The 15,947-nt window shown below is 34.9% G+C and overlaps 2 protein-coding genes across 6 annotated transcripts in view; one reads left to right on the top strand and one right to left on the bottom strand.

The window, feature by feature from the left end:
• Positions 1 to 1,886, top strand: part of LRP11 (LDL receptor related protein 11) — a 60,956-nt gene extending 59,070 nt beyond the window's left edge. Inside the window, exon 8 of the mRNA XM_060283774.2 lies at positions 1,137 to 1,886. The gene's annotated coding sequence lies outside the window, so the exon portion shown is untranslated. The remainder of the gene's footprint in view (positions 1 to 1,136) is intronic.
• PCMT1 (protein-L-isoaspartate (D-aspartate) O-methyltransferase) overlaps positions 1 to 15,947 on the bottom strand; it is a 46,519-nt gene that overhangs the window by 9,690 nt on the left and 20,882 nt on the right. For 3 of the 5 annotated variants that reach the window (XM_060283775.1, XM_030853194.2, XM_030853195.2), the window contains exons 4-6: positions 7,169 to 7,273; positions 5,174 to 5,294; positions 2,894 to 2,979 (exon numbers count right to left, since the gene is read on the bottom strand). In XM_060283775.1, coding sequence (XP_060139758.1) covers positions 2,894 to 2,979; positions 5,174 to 5,294; positions 7,169 to 7,273 — 312 coding nt within the window. The remainder of the gene's footprint in view (positions 1 to 2,893; positions 2,980 to 5,173; positions 5,295 to 7,168; positions 7,274 to 15,947) is intronic. The other 2 variants (XM_060283776.1, XM_060283778.1) reach the window with 1 other exon arrangement.

Below are 15,947 nucleotides of genomic sequence, written 5' to 3'. Positions count from 1 at the left end.
TATCCCAAGGAAGGGTGTCCTTAAATAAAATTTTTGTTGTCAGCAAGTCTACCTTATTTTTTCCCTTTTAATTTTCTAAATGTCAAGGTTTTTAATGAAAAAATAGCAGGCTTCTTCCCACTACTCCAGTCTTGCTCCCTAAATCCACTCATTTTAAATCCTTTCAGCTGTCTTCTTTTGTAGTGCTTACTTCTAAAGCATGTCTTTTTTTTTTTTAACTGAAATATAATTGGCATATAAATAGTGTATTAGTTTTAGGTGTACAATATAAAGATTTGATATATGTATATAATGTGAAATGATCACCACAGTAAGTTTAATTAACATCCATTACCACACATAGTTACAGTTCTTTTTTCTCGTGATGAGAACTTTTAAGGTTTACTCTCTTAGCAACTTTCAATTATATGGTATAGTACTAGTGACTATAGTTACCATGCTGTATAATATTTCCTCTTTTATTTCAAATTATGTGCTAGATGAGGACTAAGCTCTCATACATAAACAGCTGTCCCTCGGTATCCAAGGGGGATTGGTTCCAGGACCTTACCTCTGATACCCAAATCCGCAGATACTCAAGTTCCTTACATAAAATGGTATATTTGCATATAACCTATATATCCCATATACTTTAAATCATCTCTAGATTACTTATTATACCTAATACAATGTGAATACCATGTACATAGTTACCAGGTGTGACAAATTCAAGTTTTGCTTTTTGGAACTTTGTGGAATTTTTTTTTCTGAGTATTTTCGATCCATGATTGGTTGAATCCTTGAATGTGGAACCCTCAGATACAGAGGGCCAACTGTATTCTTCTCCTTTCCCCCAATCCAACCAATATCATAATTTTTTATTAAAACCATTTTCAGTTATGACTGTGTAAATGTAATTTGCAGCTGAGCCAAGAGGTACCCAATGATTGTTTCCTTTCTTATATAATAGCTGTTTTCCCTACAGTTAAAAACTGAAGGTTTTTCTTTTTTCATTCCCTTAATTTTCTTTGTAACTGTTTCTAAATCTTGGTACCCTCCCAGCTTCTTAATGAAATTTTCACGCAGTCAAATCTATCTAATTAGTGCCTTCCTTTTTAAAAATTTTTTTTTAACTGCTCTTTTTTCTTTTTTGGTAGGCTCGCTTCTAGTACCTTCCTCCTCTGCTCTAAATCTGGACTGGTTATTCTCCAGGCCTGCTGCATAGCGTTCATACTGGGACTTCCTTTGCAATAATCCTGGAATCCTGGGAACTCTTACCACCTCTCTCTTGAACAAAATTTCCTACCTTCCTAGATACCATGGCTGCTTCTTTTCAGTTTTTCCTACTCTCTCTCTACTCCCTCATTTTTTGATGATATAATTAAAGCAATTCCTCCAGAAGTATTCTGTGAAACAGTATGTGGAATATTTTTAAAGACAGAGATTGAGATCGGCAAATCTAAAATTATCTTTATTCTATGTATTTAGTGACGTGTGTGGGTATAGAATTCAAGATTGGAAATCATTTTCAATTCAGAATTGTGATGGTTTGCCTCTGACTTGTTCATTCTGATGTTGGTTTTCTATAGTCTGATGCCTTTCTGATTACTGACCCTTCAACGGATTATCTATTTTGCTTTTCTGGAAACTTCTGGAATATTCTCTTTATCTGTAACATTCTGAAATTTCATGGTGATATTGTGGCTCTTTTTTTTTTTTTAAATTCATGGTACTAGGCACTCAAAAGATCTTTTCAAACTATAGAATTATGTCTTTCAGTTCTCAGAAATTTTCTTAGGGCTTAGGGCTAACTGTTCCTCATAAAGACTTCCAAGTAGCAGCCCCGTTATTCATTTATGACTTGTACACCTTTCTACATCATGCTAATACTTCAATTAAAATATGTTAAAACCACTGGTTTGGTCTTTTTTTCAAACAGATAACAGGGCCAGAGAAAATAGCTGATTTTCCTAAGGTCATTCAGCCAGTGAATAAAAAGTCAGTGACCAGAACAAATCCCCTAACTTTCAGCTTCTCATAACTGTCTAAACACACAAAAAAAACCACTTGCAGGTTGGGGAGTAGATGAGACTGGGCAGAAGAGACAGTGTCACTTTTAGCCCCTTGCCATCTAATCAAGAACCATGAAAAAATCACAGGTAATAGAAACCTAAGCCAAGGAGTATTCGGGCTGACGTAAGTTTATCAGAGGCTTACTAAAACGAAAACTCAATTTTGTACTTAAATATTTCCTTGACTATGTAACATATACTACTGGAATATCCTTCCCTCTCACTGCAACTATGCAAATCCTACTATTCTTTAAGATTCAGTTCAAATTCTATTCCTATAAGAAGTCTCCTTGACTATTCTATGCATCATACTCTCCCTCCCTTGAACTCCTACAGTACATATTTTGTTTTCCCTTCAGTATCTATCATATGCTGATACATGTATGACACAGCTCTTCTAGAACATAAGGTTTGTGAGGATAAATGTATGACAAATACTTCCTGGTCTTACCCATGCACCTAACACAGTCTTGCACATTCTGGTAGTTAACAATACACCAAGTGATTATCAGATCATCAACTCCAGAGGGACTGTCCCAGTTCTATTGGTGTACTAGTTCTTAGCCGAATCAAATAGTGCTTTAAATAAGACAGCCATGAGCTGGGGCTTAGCAATTTTCATGTTATTTATACAACTGTCTGCATATGAAAAAACTGCCTACTAACTGCAACTAAAATGCACAGCGTTTCTATTTTTAAAAAGTTGAGCATAATTATCAACCAAAAAGAAAAAGCACAACGTAACATAGATGATATTTTGAACATCAATAGAAGTCATTTCCTATAAATTTTTAAGAGCTTTATTTGAATAAAGCAACAAACACAGAAGAAAACCAACTCACTGCCTGGGGCACAACTGGGGCTGCAGCTCCTACATGAATAGCATCATAAGGGGCTTCTTCGGCATATCCCATTCTTCCATCCCCCACTGAAAGAAAAAAAAAAAAGCTTTAAAAATCTGTTCAGATAGAACTACCCAGTGTGAAGAATTATAGGAGATTTAAAGCAGGGAAAGGATAGATTTTTAGATAAAAGATGCTGTGACAACTGGATATTCAAAGAAAAATTAGATACTTGGACCCCTACCTCACACATACACAAAAATGAACGTCACAAAGATCAAAGGTCTAAATGTGAAAAGTTAAAATGATAGTGCTTCTGAGAACTAATATAAGGACATATCTTCATGATTTCAGAGTGCCTTAAACAGGATACAAAAAGCACTAGAAAAAAATTGGTAAGTCTGACTACATTAAAATTAAGAATTTCTATTTATCAAAAAAGTACAGTATGAGAGTGAAAAGGCAATTCACAGAGTGGGAGAAGAGATTGATAATATGTACAACTAGACACAGGGCTAGTCTATAGAAGTCCTACAAATCAAAGAAAAATATAAGTAACTCAATATCTGAATAGGCATTTCACAAAAGAGGAAATCCAAATGGCCAAACATATGAAATAGTGTTCAACCTCACTGATTAATAGGAAAATACAAAATTAAAATCACAGAGATACTGCCATACATTAAGTGGGCAAAAAGAAAAATCTAATAATACCAAGTACTGGTAGAGATGTGAAGCAATAGGAACCCTGATACATTACTGTTGGGAATGTAAGTTGTTTCAGTCACTTCAAAAAACAGTTTTTGCAGTATCTTTGGTCACCCTATGAACTGTAACAACACGCCTAAAGAAATGAGTGCATGTATGATGAGTGTATATAAGCACCTGGACTTACGTACATTGTGAATATATCTCCAAATCAGAAACAGCCCAAAATATCCATCTACAGTAGCATTGATAAACAAATTCTGGTAATGTTCCTACAATAGAATGCTATACAGCAATAAAAATAAACTATATGCAAAAAGAAGGATGAATCTTACAGACACAATAATGAATAAAAGAAGTCATTCATCATAGAATATATACTGTATGGTTCCATTTAGCTGAAGTTCAAGATTAAATTAAACATCATTTATGGAAATGCAATTAGGTAGTAAATGCATAAAGGTAATAATACCACTAGGGAAAAGGGAGGTAGTCATGATGAGGAAAAAGCAAGCAGAGAACTTTCCAGGTACTAATAATGTTCCATTTCTTTTGTTTTGTTTTGTTTTGTTTGCGGTACGCGGGCCTCCCACCGCTGCAGCCCCTCCCGCTGCGGAGCACAGGCTCCGGACGCGCAGGCCCAGCGGCCACGGCTCACGGGCCCAGCCGCTCCGCGGCATGTGGGATCTTCCCGGACCGGGGCACGAACCCACATCCCCCGCATCGGCAGGCGGACTCCCAACCACTGCGCCACCAGGGAAGCCCCAACAATGTTCCATTTCTTGATCAGTGTGGTGATTAAACAGGTGTTTGTTAAGCTTCACATTTATGTTTTATGCATATTTTGATGTCTGTTATTTTCACAATATAAAATGTACTCACATGGAAATGTGTCCATGCATACTGCTGAATGGAAAAAAGCAACCTAAAGGACAATATGTAGAGGATGAGTCAATTTAAAAACCATGTGTGTGTGCAGTTTATTCATATGTACATTTATATGTCTAAAAAACTTCAGGAGGAAAAAGAGGGGCTTTCTTTTTTATCTTACACATCTCTGCACTGTTTAAATTTTTTATATTCGACACCTGTTACTTTGATACTACTTCTTAAAAAGCAATGAAGAAAGAACTCAACATGGCATTTTCTGAAATAGTTAAGTCATATCACCCATGGTCAAGGTAGAACCAGTGTAACATTTTAGAGTAATTGCTTTTTCTTGCTTAGTACTTAAAAGTGAATGTAAAGGGGCTTCCCTGGTGGCGCAGTGGTTGAGAGTCCGCCTGCCGATGCAGGGGACACGGGTTTGTGCCCCGGTCCGCGAGGATCCCACGTGCCGCGGAGCGGCTGGGCCTGTGGGCCGTGGCCGCTGGGCCTGCATGTCCGGAGCCTGTGCTCCGCAATGGGAGAGGCCACAACAGTGAGAGGCCCGCGTACCGCAAAAAAAAAAAAAAAAAAAGTGAATTTAAAAAAATGCAATAACTAGCTCTGAGTATTATTTAGCTTGCATGGGATTTTTCTGAAAATAAAAATTCTCCAGAGAGGAAATTTTTAAAGTTTTCTGATACTTACCAACCAGTTGCACTCTCCCTGAAGACAAAAGCATTGGATCATCCTTTCTGACATTATTTACTGAGTCGTCTACTAGCTCTTTAATGTGGTCAATTCCTATGACTTTTCCACTAGGCCCAACCTGGAAGTGAAAGAATAATTCAATAGTTCACTGGTTTATTTTTCTAAAGCGTCATTAAAGTATTTCTTTATCCAAAGTCATATTCTGCAATGAGAAATCAGGACAAATAAACAGCTTAAGCCTCCAATTACATTGTTAAACACTCAGTTTATTATAAATTATTTGGCAAATACAACTTTCTCAACTATAACCCTTAAATGAATAATGATACTTCAGTAATTAAGAAGCTAGAATAAATTACAAAAACTTGTAATACTAAGAAAAATGATAGCTTTCTTCAATTTCTAGTTTTTAAATCCAGGATCTTGAAGTGGGACTCATCTGCCAATATTAAATTGTACTTATTAGTGCAACCATTTTTTATTTAAATTCTATTTAAAAGTGTGACTTTAAATATTAAAATGTTACATAAAAAAATTTTTGTATAGGGATTTCTATACCTGATTCTACTGCCACATGTGGGAAATATAAAAATACATAAGGCCCCAAGTATAAATATTAATTGTAAAATAAATTTAACACAATAAAGACTCTGAAGTCAGACCGCCTGTGTTCACATCTAGGTTTCACCACTTACTTACAACTCTATAACCTTGAAAAGTTATTCCATCAATCAGGTTCCTCAACTGAAAAATGAGGAGGAAGGGGGTACACACCTCATAAATCATGTGAGGAGTAAATAAGAGAATACAGGAAAAGCACTGAGAACACAGACTAACACATGGTAAATGTGTGAAAAACACTGATTAGTATCAGTTCCAAAAAGATAACTCAGAAATCTAATGATATTTTAAAAAATGATTATGCCTCTGAAACCATAAACATGTCAAGTATAGAGAAGAAGTCATTAATTAAATACCATTTCTAGTATTTAGTTACATCCCATTAGTGAGGGTTTAACTTGTACAAAACAAGTCAAACAACTGAAAACAAGTATCTGAATCCTTATTGTGTGCCTGGCACTGCTCTGGATGCCTAGGATACATCAATGAAAAAAAATCAGACAAAATTCCCACCTCTCTGGAGCCTCCAGACTTATACTGTGGATAGTCATTTACCAGATAAGCCTCTGATGATAAAAATCTGAAGTATAACAAACAACGCTTTTTTTTTTTTTTTTTTTTTTGCGGCACGCGGGCCTCTCACTGTTGTGGCCTCTCCCATTGCGGAGCACAGGCTCCGGACGCGCAGGCTCAGCGGCCATGGCTCACGGGCCCAGCCGCTCCTCGGCATGTGGAATCTTCCCGGACTGGGGCACGAACCCGTGTCCCCTGCATCGGCAGGCGGACTCTCAACCACTGCGCCACCAGGGAAGCCCACAACGCATTTTTATAAGAGCATTTTTCTTAATGTAAAAAAAGCTCTCCTTCAATTCCAATAAACCTGTAGGAGTGTTTGGAAATCAGGCTGTATTCTGTTCTGCCAGGAGAGTACTTGGAAGATTGAAGTTTGGGAGCTACTGGTTGCTTTGTGATCACAGAGAAGAGCATATCGGAAAACGAAGCCAACATGTGGAGGAAAGCAAAGTCAAACCAAGAACCAGAGAGAAACCCATTGTCCATAACAACATTTGATCTTCTTCTGAATCCAGCCATACAAGAAGTCAGATATACCTCTAGACTCTTCCATTAAATTCCCTTCAAGTTCTGCCACTTTGACTGAATGTTCTGTCACTTCAACAACAACAAAAAGAAATCCTAGGTGATACATATTCTAACTGCTATCTTAATAGAATTTAAAAAGGAACATTTCTTCCAAACATATTCACTTTATGCATATATAGAAAACCTTCAAAAACTGCTAGAGAAAAAAATACACAGCCAAATCATATAATATGCTTCTGTTGGGGCCAGAATGGTAAATAAAGCTCTTACCATACGTGCAAAACATGCAGTAAGTATTCCACTTCCAGATCCTACATCAAGAGCTTTAGCTCCTTCATGCAATTGATCAAATAGAAGTTCTAGTGCATATGCATGCTGCCAAAAGAAAACAAAGCAAGTATTCATTTTTTTTCAAGACTCTATAAAGTATATACACCATGGCATACAAATAAAGTTGCTAACTTGTCACCAAGTTTTCTACTATTGTCATCTACCAAAACAATGAAAACATAACATATTATATATTTATATCTACACAGGAATTACGTATAAGAAAATTCTTGTTTGATTAAAATTCTTGTGTTTTAGATAAAGTGTTCAGTAATTTTAGATCTCCAGTGTGCAAATTTTTTAAATTTAATTAATTCAAAGTCAAAAGCTACAAAAAGATTTACAGTGAAAAGTCTGCATCTCACCCCTGTCCCCAAACAGTCTCACTCCCTAAAAGCAACCAGTGTACCAGTTTCTAGTGATTTCTTCCAAACATATTCACTTTATACATATATAAGCAAATACATATGCATTTATAAATTTATTATATCTTGAAGGAGGTTCCTTATCACTATTTAAACAGTGTGTTCACTCTTTCTTAAGGCTGAAGAGTATATTTTTGTATGAATGTATTTTAGTAATAAATATACCTGATGAGAGATATTTAAGTTAGCTTCAATCTTCTATAACGAGATAAAATAATCTTAAAATGTGTACCTGTAAGATAATGTAGTAACCTTTTTAATAATCTTATAAAGTATACCTACAGGACAAATTCCTACAAGTGGAATTAAGGGGGCCAAACGATATATATTTTTATGTTTACAGTATATATAAATGACAAATCAAATAAAATCATGTTGGTTATGCTTTGGACCAAACCAAGAAATAAAGGCTTCTCTACTCCATCCTCTTTATAAACTTACATTTTAGTGCTCTTCCAAAATATGAGGTTAGAATTAATAAATGTTATCTCAACAGCTGCCCTTAAACGCCTGGTATATTCATTATTAAAAATCATCAGATCCAGTAGCAATAAGCACATTCACTCTCAGATCTTGGTTGACAAAAATACATATCCATGAATCCATAGTGACAGTAAGTAAATACATCCTTCTATACATACATAAATGGAGAACAAGGAGAAAATGTTCTCAACTGTTTTTAAATATAGATGAAAAGATGAACTTAGAAAACTGCCATTTGGCAACCATTTCAGTAATAACTGATTGAGGCAAAAATCACAAATGGATGCTAAAACTAGTGTATTATCATTTGATGAGTAACAAGATATTTACATACTCTCAAAGTGTTTGCCCCAGACACTTATTAATTACAAAACGTTAAAGTAGTAACTTTACAATGGAGTTCAGAAGTTTCTTGGTGGAGAAACCTGATTGACACGACCTCAGTCAGATGATTAGAGTTAACATCACCAATAATGGGACACTCTGACATCACATGACATCTGCTAAAATACATCACTTCTGGGATTTTCCAGGCAAATATGCATAACTCATATCTAATCAAGAAGAAACATCAGACAAACCTAAATTGAGAGGCATTCTATAAAATAACTGGCCTATAACGTTCATAAACATTTTCAAGACCATGAAAGAAAAGACTGAGGGATTGTTCCAGATTAAAAAGACAAGGCAATTGAATGAAACTCCTGACCTGCAACTTTCTTTTCCTATAAAGGACATTACTAGAACAACTGATGAAATCTAAATAAGGTCTGTAAATTGGCTAAGTGTTTAATCAATGTTAATTTCCTGATTTGGACAACTGCACTATGGTTATTTAAGTGAATGTCCTATTTTTAAAGGTAAAAAGTATTCTGCCTACAAATTACTCCTAAAGAGTTCATAAAAAAGGAATATATATATATATATATATATATATATATATATATATATATATAGGGAAAGGGGGGAGAGAGAAAGAACAAATGATAAAACAAATGAAGTAAAATGATAACATTTGGTGAGTATGGGTAAAAAGTATATGGGAATCATTTGTACTATTCTTAGAACATTTCTGTAAGTCTGAAATTATGCCAAAATTTAAAAAAAATTTTTTTTAATCATCAGAAACAGGTAACATTCAAAATGGAGGATAGAATGGAAACTCCCTATTGTGGAAAACTAACTTAGGTGATAAAAGCTAGAATACTGGTTACCTTGAGGATAGAGGTTGACTAGGAAAAGAGGCCTTTCTGACAGAGGGAGCCTTTTGGGGTGCAGGAAATATTCTGTATCTTGATCTGGGTAGTGGTTACATATATGTACACACGTAAACGTTCATCAAGCTGTACACTTAAGATGTGTGCACTTTATTGTGTGTATATTATAATTTAATAAAAATTTTTTGAAAATACTGTTTATTCCAATCACTAAAAGTGGAGAATCAGACATTTATGTACCTCCTGATGTGATGAACAGAAGAACCATTAAGGAGTTTTCTTGAAAAGAAAAAAAAAAGGAACAAGTTAAACACCGCTAGGAAACATTTAACCAAGTTCAGAATATGGGAAATTCTATAGGATAAATGAACAAATTTTGTCAATTAATAAATGGCATTTTAAAAAGGGGGACTGTTAAACTTAAAAGAGACTAAAAAGACTAAAAAAGACTAAAAAGGTACAATGTAAGGCTCTTGTTTGGATCCTGATTTAAACAAATCAACTGTAAAAGAATTTTTTGAAACACCTGGCCAAGTTTGAACATGGACTAAATATAAGATAATACTAAGGAACATTGTTAGTCATGATATGGTATTGTAGTTGTGCTTTTAAGTCTTTCAGATATATACTATTTGGGGGTAAAATAATATTAGGTTTGGGATTGCTTTAAAATATTTCAGCAAAAGAGAAACAATTATATAAGACAAGATTAGCAAATTTTTGGTAATTACTGAAGTTGGGTGATGGCTACTTGAGGGTTCATTATATTATTCTATTTGCACGTGTGGTGCTGAAAATTTTCCATATTAAAAAGTTAAAAAGAAAAGATGTTAAGGCTATCTTTTCTCACAATTAACATAAAAAGGGGAGACGGCCATTAATAGATGTAGCCTCATATAATCCAAGGATTTTCAAACCATGTTCCAGAAAGTCATAAAGGTTCCACAGAACCCTTTAGGAGTAACACACAAATGTAGACCGGTGGTTGGTGTGTTTGGTAAAAGGGTAACAGAGAAATAACTAAAATTTTCAATTTTTCATATAGATTCTTTTGCAAAGAGCTTCTTGCCTGATGAATGGAAACCACTAGTACTATGAAAAAGAATCCTGGATTAAGTGTTCAAAGTACTGGATTCTACTGGTTCTGCATTTATTACCCCTTGACTCTGGAACTTATTTTTAGCTCATTGTTCCTCAGTTTCCACATCATTAAAATGGAGAGAAAAAAGTTGTTCCTATTCTGCCTTCTCCATAGCAGTACCACTGTGAGCAAAAGTGATGAAGTATGTAAGTACTTTATAAATTCTAAAGGATTTACGAATAAAAGGTATAATGTTCACATTAATGAAAATTCAACAATTACAGCTCAGTGACCTGATGCTGCTATTCTTTAAGGTACTTCGAAGTCATTTGTAAAGGTAAAATTAACAGTTAATTGATCTTTTACTTCCATTTAGTGTATTTTTGGAAAAACTCTCTCTTAGGAATCTTGTATATAACTGTCAAATAATCAGTGGCTTCCCTCTTTTGCTTGGTTAGAGAACAAAATGACTTGGTTAATCAAAAAAATCTGGTTACTACCCTCCTTTCCCTTTTCTCCTGGTATCCTGTCCCATCCATTCCCTTTCTGAACAAGTCGATCCTAAAGCCATGAAGTTGGGCTGAGTAAGGTAGTTGCCCATACCCAGGTGGCAGAGAGAGTAGCTGCAGTGTCCAGTTAGAAGTGTCAGAGCCCAAGCAGGATGAGGAGGGCATCTGTGTTCACATAGGGAAGCAGATCCAAACAGGAGTCAGAATCCAAGCTAGACAAGGAGGATTTCTGCACAACACAGTGGACCAGTGCCAGGTGTCAGACATAAATGATGGAGGACGGGGTGGTATAAGAAGGGTGGGGGGAGAAAGTGACAGCAGCGGGAAATGGGCTATATACAGTCGGATTGATCAAATAAATAAATATATCAGGGAAAAAGGAACCATGTTTTTCACTGTTAGAAGTTAAATATGGAAAGGGAAAAGACAGGAAACCATGCATACTGATATAAATAAATAAATAAATAGGGAAAAGACACATAATCTCAAAGTACCCCCTCACAAAATAATTATTAATTACAAGAGCCAAAAACAGTAACTCTACAGCGGAGAAGGCTGGCAGACACCACCTTAATCAAGTAAACAACATCAGTAATGGGACAAATCAAAATTGTATTGTGATACCATGTAATGAAAACCCAGCATCACTTCTGTGATCTTCCCACCAAAGAGGCATAACCTGAATGGAATCATGAGGAAACGCTAGACAGCCCAAACTGAAGGACATCAACAAAATAACTGGCCTGACTTCTTCAAAAGAGTCAAGGCCATGAAAGTCAAAGAAAGGCTGAGGATCTGGTTCAGATCGAAGGAGACTAAAAGAGCAGTGATTCAGCACTGGATCCTTCTGCTATCAAGGACATCATAGGGACAACTGGAAAAACTGAAAACGAGTTTGAAGATTAGATGGTAGTAATGTGTCAATGTTCATGTCCTGGTTTTGATGGTTATGTTGTGGTTGCATAGCAGAATGTCCTTTGTAGGAAATAAACTACACCCTGAAGTATTCAAGAGTGATGGGGCATCATTTCAGCAACTTACTCTCAAAAGGAGTAAAGAAAGGTTCTTGACAGTGTACTCGCAACTTTCCCATAAGTTTGAGATTGTTTCAAAAATTTAAAAAATATCTGACTAACCTTATCTTTCTTTGATGCTTCAAAATGATACAATGGAATACTATCTCTGAATCATCATTATGAACATCAACCAGTGGAACAAGAAAGTGTTAGTTAATGAGGTTTCTATGAGACACATTGGATTAACTTTTACTGAGGAAACTACTGGGGACATTTTATTTAGTCAAAGCTATTGTTCTTAGACAAGAGGCTTAGCCCGAAGAATGGAGTCTCTAAGAAAGAGTTCGTGAACTTTTTTCAGGAAGAAGCTTTTATCGGATTTTTCAAAATGATCAGTATCCCCTGAAAGTTTAATAATTTCCATTAATAAAATAAAAAGTATCATATTTGTATGAAGTAATCAAAGAAACAAAATAACTCCTTTAACACCTGGGCTTTCCTGAGTCCAAAACTGAAAGGACTAGAAGGGACTTCTTTAAGGTGCCAATCCCTAATCTATAGGCAGTACTGTCCCAACTTAATTCCAAAAGAAACTCAGGAATTTTTTTTCAGTACTACATTTGCATAAGATTTGTTTTTTTAAAGAGGGGTATGCTAAGTTATTATTAAAGTCCCATTCAGATTTAAAATGTCAAGGCCTTCAATCACAATTATTAGCTTTTTACATGCTTTTATCACTATAGCTAATATTCTTCTGGATAATCCAGGCCATTTCTAAATCTAAAAATTAATTTTTTTAAAGTTCATTTTTATAATTATGAAAAATTTCAAACCCACAGAAAATACAATGAACATCCTTTTCTCATATAGTCACCAACTATTTATATTGTGCCATACTATTTTACCAAACCACCTGAAAATATGCTGTGGACATAATACTACACTCCTAAATACTTCAGCATGTATCTGCCAAAAAAACCAAACTAGGACATCTTCCTTTGCAACCACATCACCATTACCACACTCAAGAAACTCATTAATTTAGTATCATCCAACATAAACACCACGCTCAAATTTCCTCAGTTGTCTCCCAAATCTCCTTTACAGCTGTTCCCCCCACCAATCCATTCAAAGTTCATGCACTGCATGTGCCAATCTAGAATATTCTCCCCCAACTCTGTTCCATCCACCACTTTCCTTTGTCTATCAGAACACTGACTCCTTTTAAAAGACCTGTCCAGTTGTCCTACATAATACCACAAACATTCTAGATGTGTCAATTTCCTCACGGTTAGATTTAGATCAAAGAACTTGAGCAAGAACAGCATACAGGGCTTGCAGGGCACCTCCTACTGCATCACATCAGGATGCACATAACATTGGACCATCTCACTACTGGACTTGCCAAGCTCAACCACTCAGTAAATGTGGTAACCACTAGATCACTCTATTTTCAAGGCATATTTTTCTCTTTGTAATTAACAAGTAATATGTTGAATAATAATCTGAGACTACATGGTTATTTCTGTTCCCCAACAACTTTCCTCTTAATGGTTTTAGATTAATTGATGATCTTTGCCTAATTCAATTATTACACTGATAATTACAAAGAACTGATTTTTAAAATTCTATTATTCTTTCCACACATAATTGGTATTCTTCTGTTTTTCATTTTTTTCCCCATCTTGCTATTTTATTTTTAAATCCCTATGGACTCAGAGATTTTTGTTTCTGAATTCACTGTGCTATAATCCATTGTCTTCACTATCTACCATTTTTTTATTCTCAAATTGTCTCCAATTTGGCTTCTGGGAGTCTCTTTAAACCTACTCCTATGTCCTCCTGACATTACCCCATTAACCTCTGAGTACTTCTTCACTTTCTGGAATTTAGTCACTTTTCCATGAAGCTCTAGTCTCTTTTAGCAAGAAATAGAATTTGGGGTTCAATATCTGGATGCTAAATATGTTCACTGCTACCAGGATGCCATTTCATGTTTTTCTGTAAGTAAGACTTTGGAAAATATTCCAGGGTTGTAGTTACTTCCAAACCTGTGACTCTGAGGTTCATTAAATGCAGATACAGAAATGGTCAATAAGCACGTGAAAAGATGCTCAACATCATTATCACTGGAGAAATGCAAATCAAAACCACAATGAGATATCACTTCATAGCTACCAGGATGGATAAAATAAATAAAACATACAATAACAAGTGTTGAGAAGGAAGTGGAGAAATTGGAAACCTCATACATTGCTGGCAGGGTTGTACAATGGTGCAGCCACTTTGGAAGATAGTTTGGCGGTTCCTCAGAATGTTAAACACAGAATTACCATATGACCCAGCAGATTCCACTCCCAAGTATATACCCAAGAGAACTGGAAACATATGCACACAAAAACCTGTAAACTAATGTCCATAGTAGCATTATTCATAGTAGCTAGAAAGTAGAAGGAATCCAGATGTCCATCAACTGATGAATGAGTAAACAAAATGTGGTATATCCATACGATGTAATATTATTTGGCAATAAAAAGAAATGAAATACTGAAGCATGCTACAACATAGATAAACCTGGAAAATATTGTGCAGAATATAAAAAGCAGTGATAAAAGGCCACATATTGTATTATTCCATTTATGTGAAATGTCCAGAATGACACAGAAACAAAAAGCAGGTTAGTAGTTGCCAGGACCTGAAGAATCAGGGATGGGAACTGACTGCTAAACAGGTACAGGGGTCCTTTCTGAGGTGATGAAAATGTTCTGAATTGAGATAGTAGTAATGTTTGTACAACTCTGAACAGACTAAAAACCACAGAACTGTATACTAAAAAGGGATAAATTATATCTTAATAAAGCTATTATTTTTCTTTAAAAATGCACCATTTGCAGTGGAGTTAGTGCCACGTCTCATTTGGTAGTGAACTGGACACTCAGCACCACACTTCAGAGAAAAGAAAAATTTCATGCAGTATTTCCCATTTATCTGAAAAATACCCCTCCAGGCAATTTCTCAAACATGTTGAGTACCAATTCTCTAAAATAACTTTTATCATTAAACGAATACTTCTATATAAATTTTTCTTTTTAAGTAGCACTTCAAAGCGTATTCAGGGATCTTAAGACTACAATTTTTTTGTTAATCATTAATTTCTTTGAATAGGTAATGCGTACAAAAACCATTCCTACTCCATAACTAAAAGAAAAACTCTAAATACTCTTCTGCACTCTACTTTTGTGATGTTTCTTGAAGATCTTGCCATATTCGTATTTACATAACTTTATTCATTTCACTTCACAGTATTTCACTGTATGGATCTACTATAATTTATTAACCATCCACTATTAGTGGACTATTAGTGATTACTGTTATTTTTTTGTTATTATAAATAATGTGTTAATAAATATCCTCAGTTATTTTGTACTTGTGCAAATATTTTATGGGATAAATATCTTGAAATAAAACTGGAGAGTCTAAGGTATATTCATCTCACATGTTTTAGCTATTGCCAAACTGCCTTCCCAAAACACTATCAATTTACTTTCCCAATCAAAAAAATAATTTGTCAGTTTCCCTTTTCTAATACAAAGTAATAAACTTTTGATTTCTGATGATAGGACAAAAATGGTACTTTATTGTAGTGCTAATTTGCGATTCATTAAATGTAAGTGAAGATGACATCGTTTCATTTGGTTAAATGCCAATGTCATTTGTATTTCTTTTTCTATGAACTACGTTCTTGTACTTTACCCACTTCCTTTTGGGCTTAGTAGTATTTTACTTCTTAATATATAGGATACACACATACACATGTGTATATATGTATTCCATATATGTAAATATATGGAGATTTGCCCTATACTGTCATATGTATTTCAAATATTTCTCTCAGTTTTTCCTCTTTTGATTTTGTTTATATGTTCCATCTACAGAAATCCAAGATTTTAATGTTTCAAAATATTGAATATATCAGGATTTTTAATGG

This window comes from Globicephala melas, chromosome 14 (assembly GCF_963455315.2).
Source record: "Globicephala melas chromosome 14, mGloMel1.2, whole genome shotgun sequence".
Classification (NCBI taxonomy): Eukaryota; Metazoa; Chordata; class Mammalia; order Artiodactyla; family Delphinidae; genus Globicephala; species Globicephala melas.
This window is presented reverse-complemented; position numbering and strand designations above follow the sequence as displayed.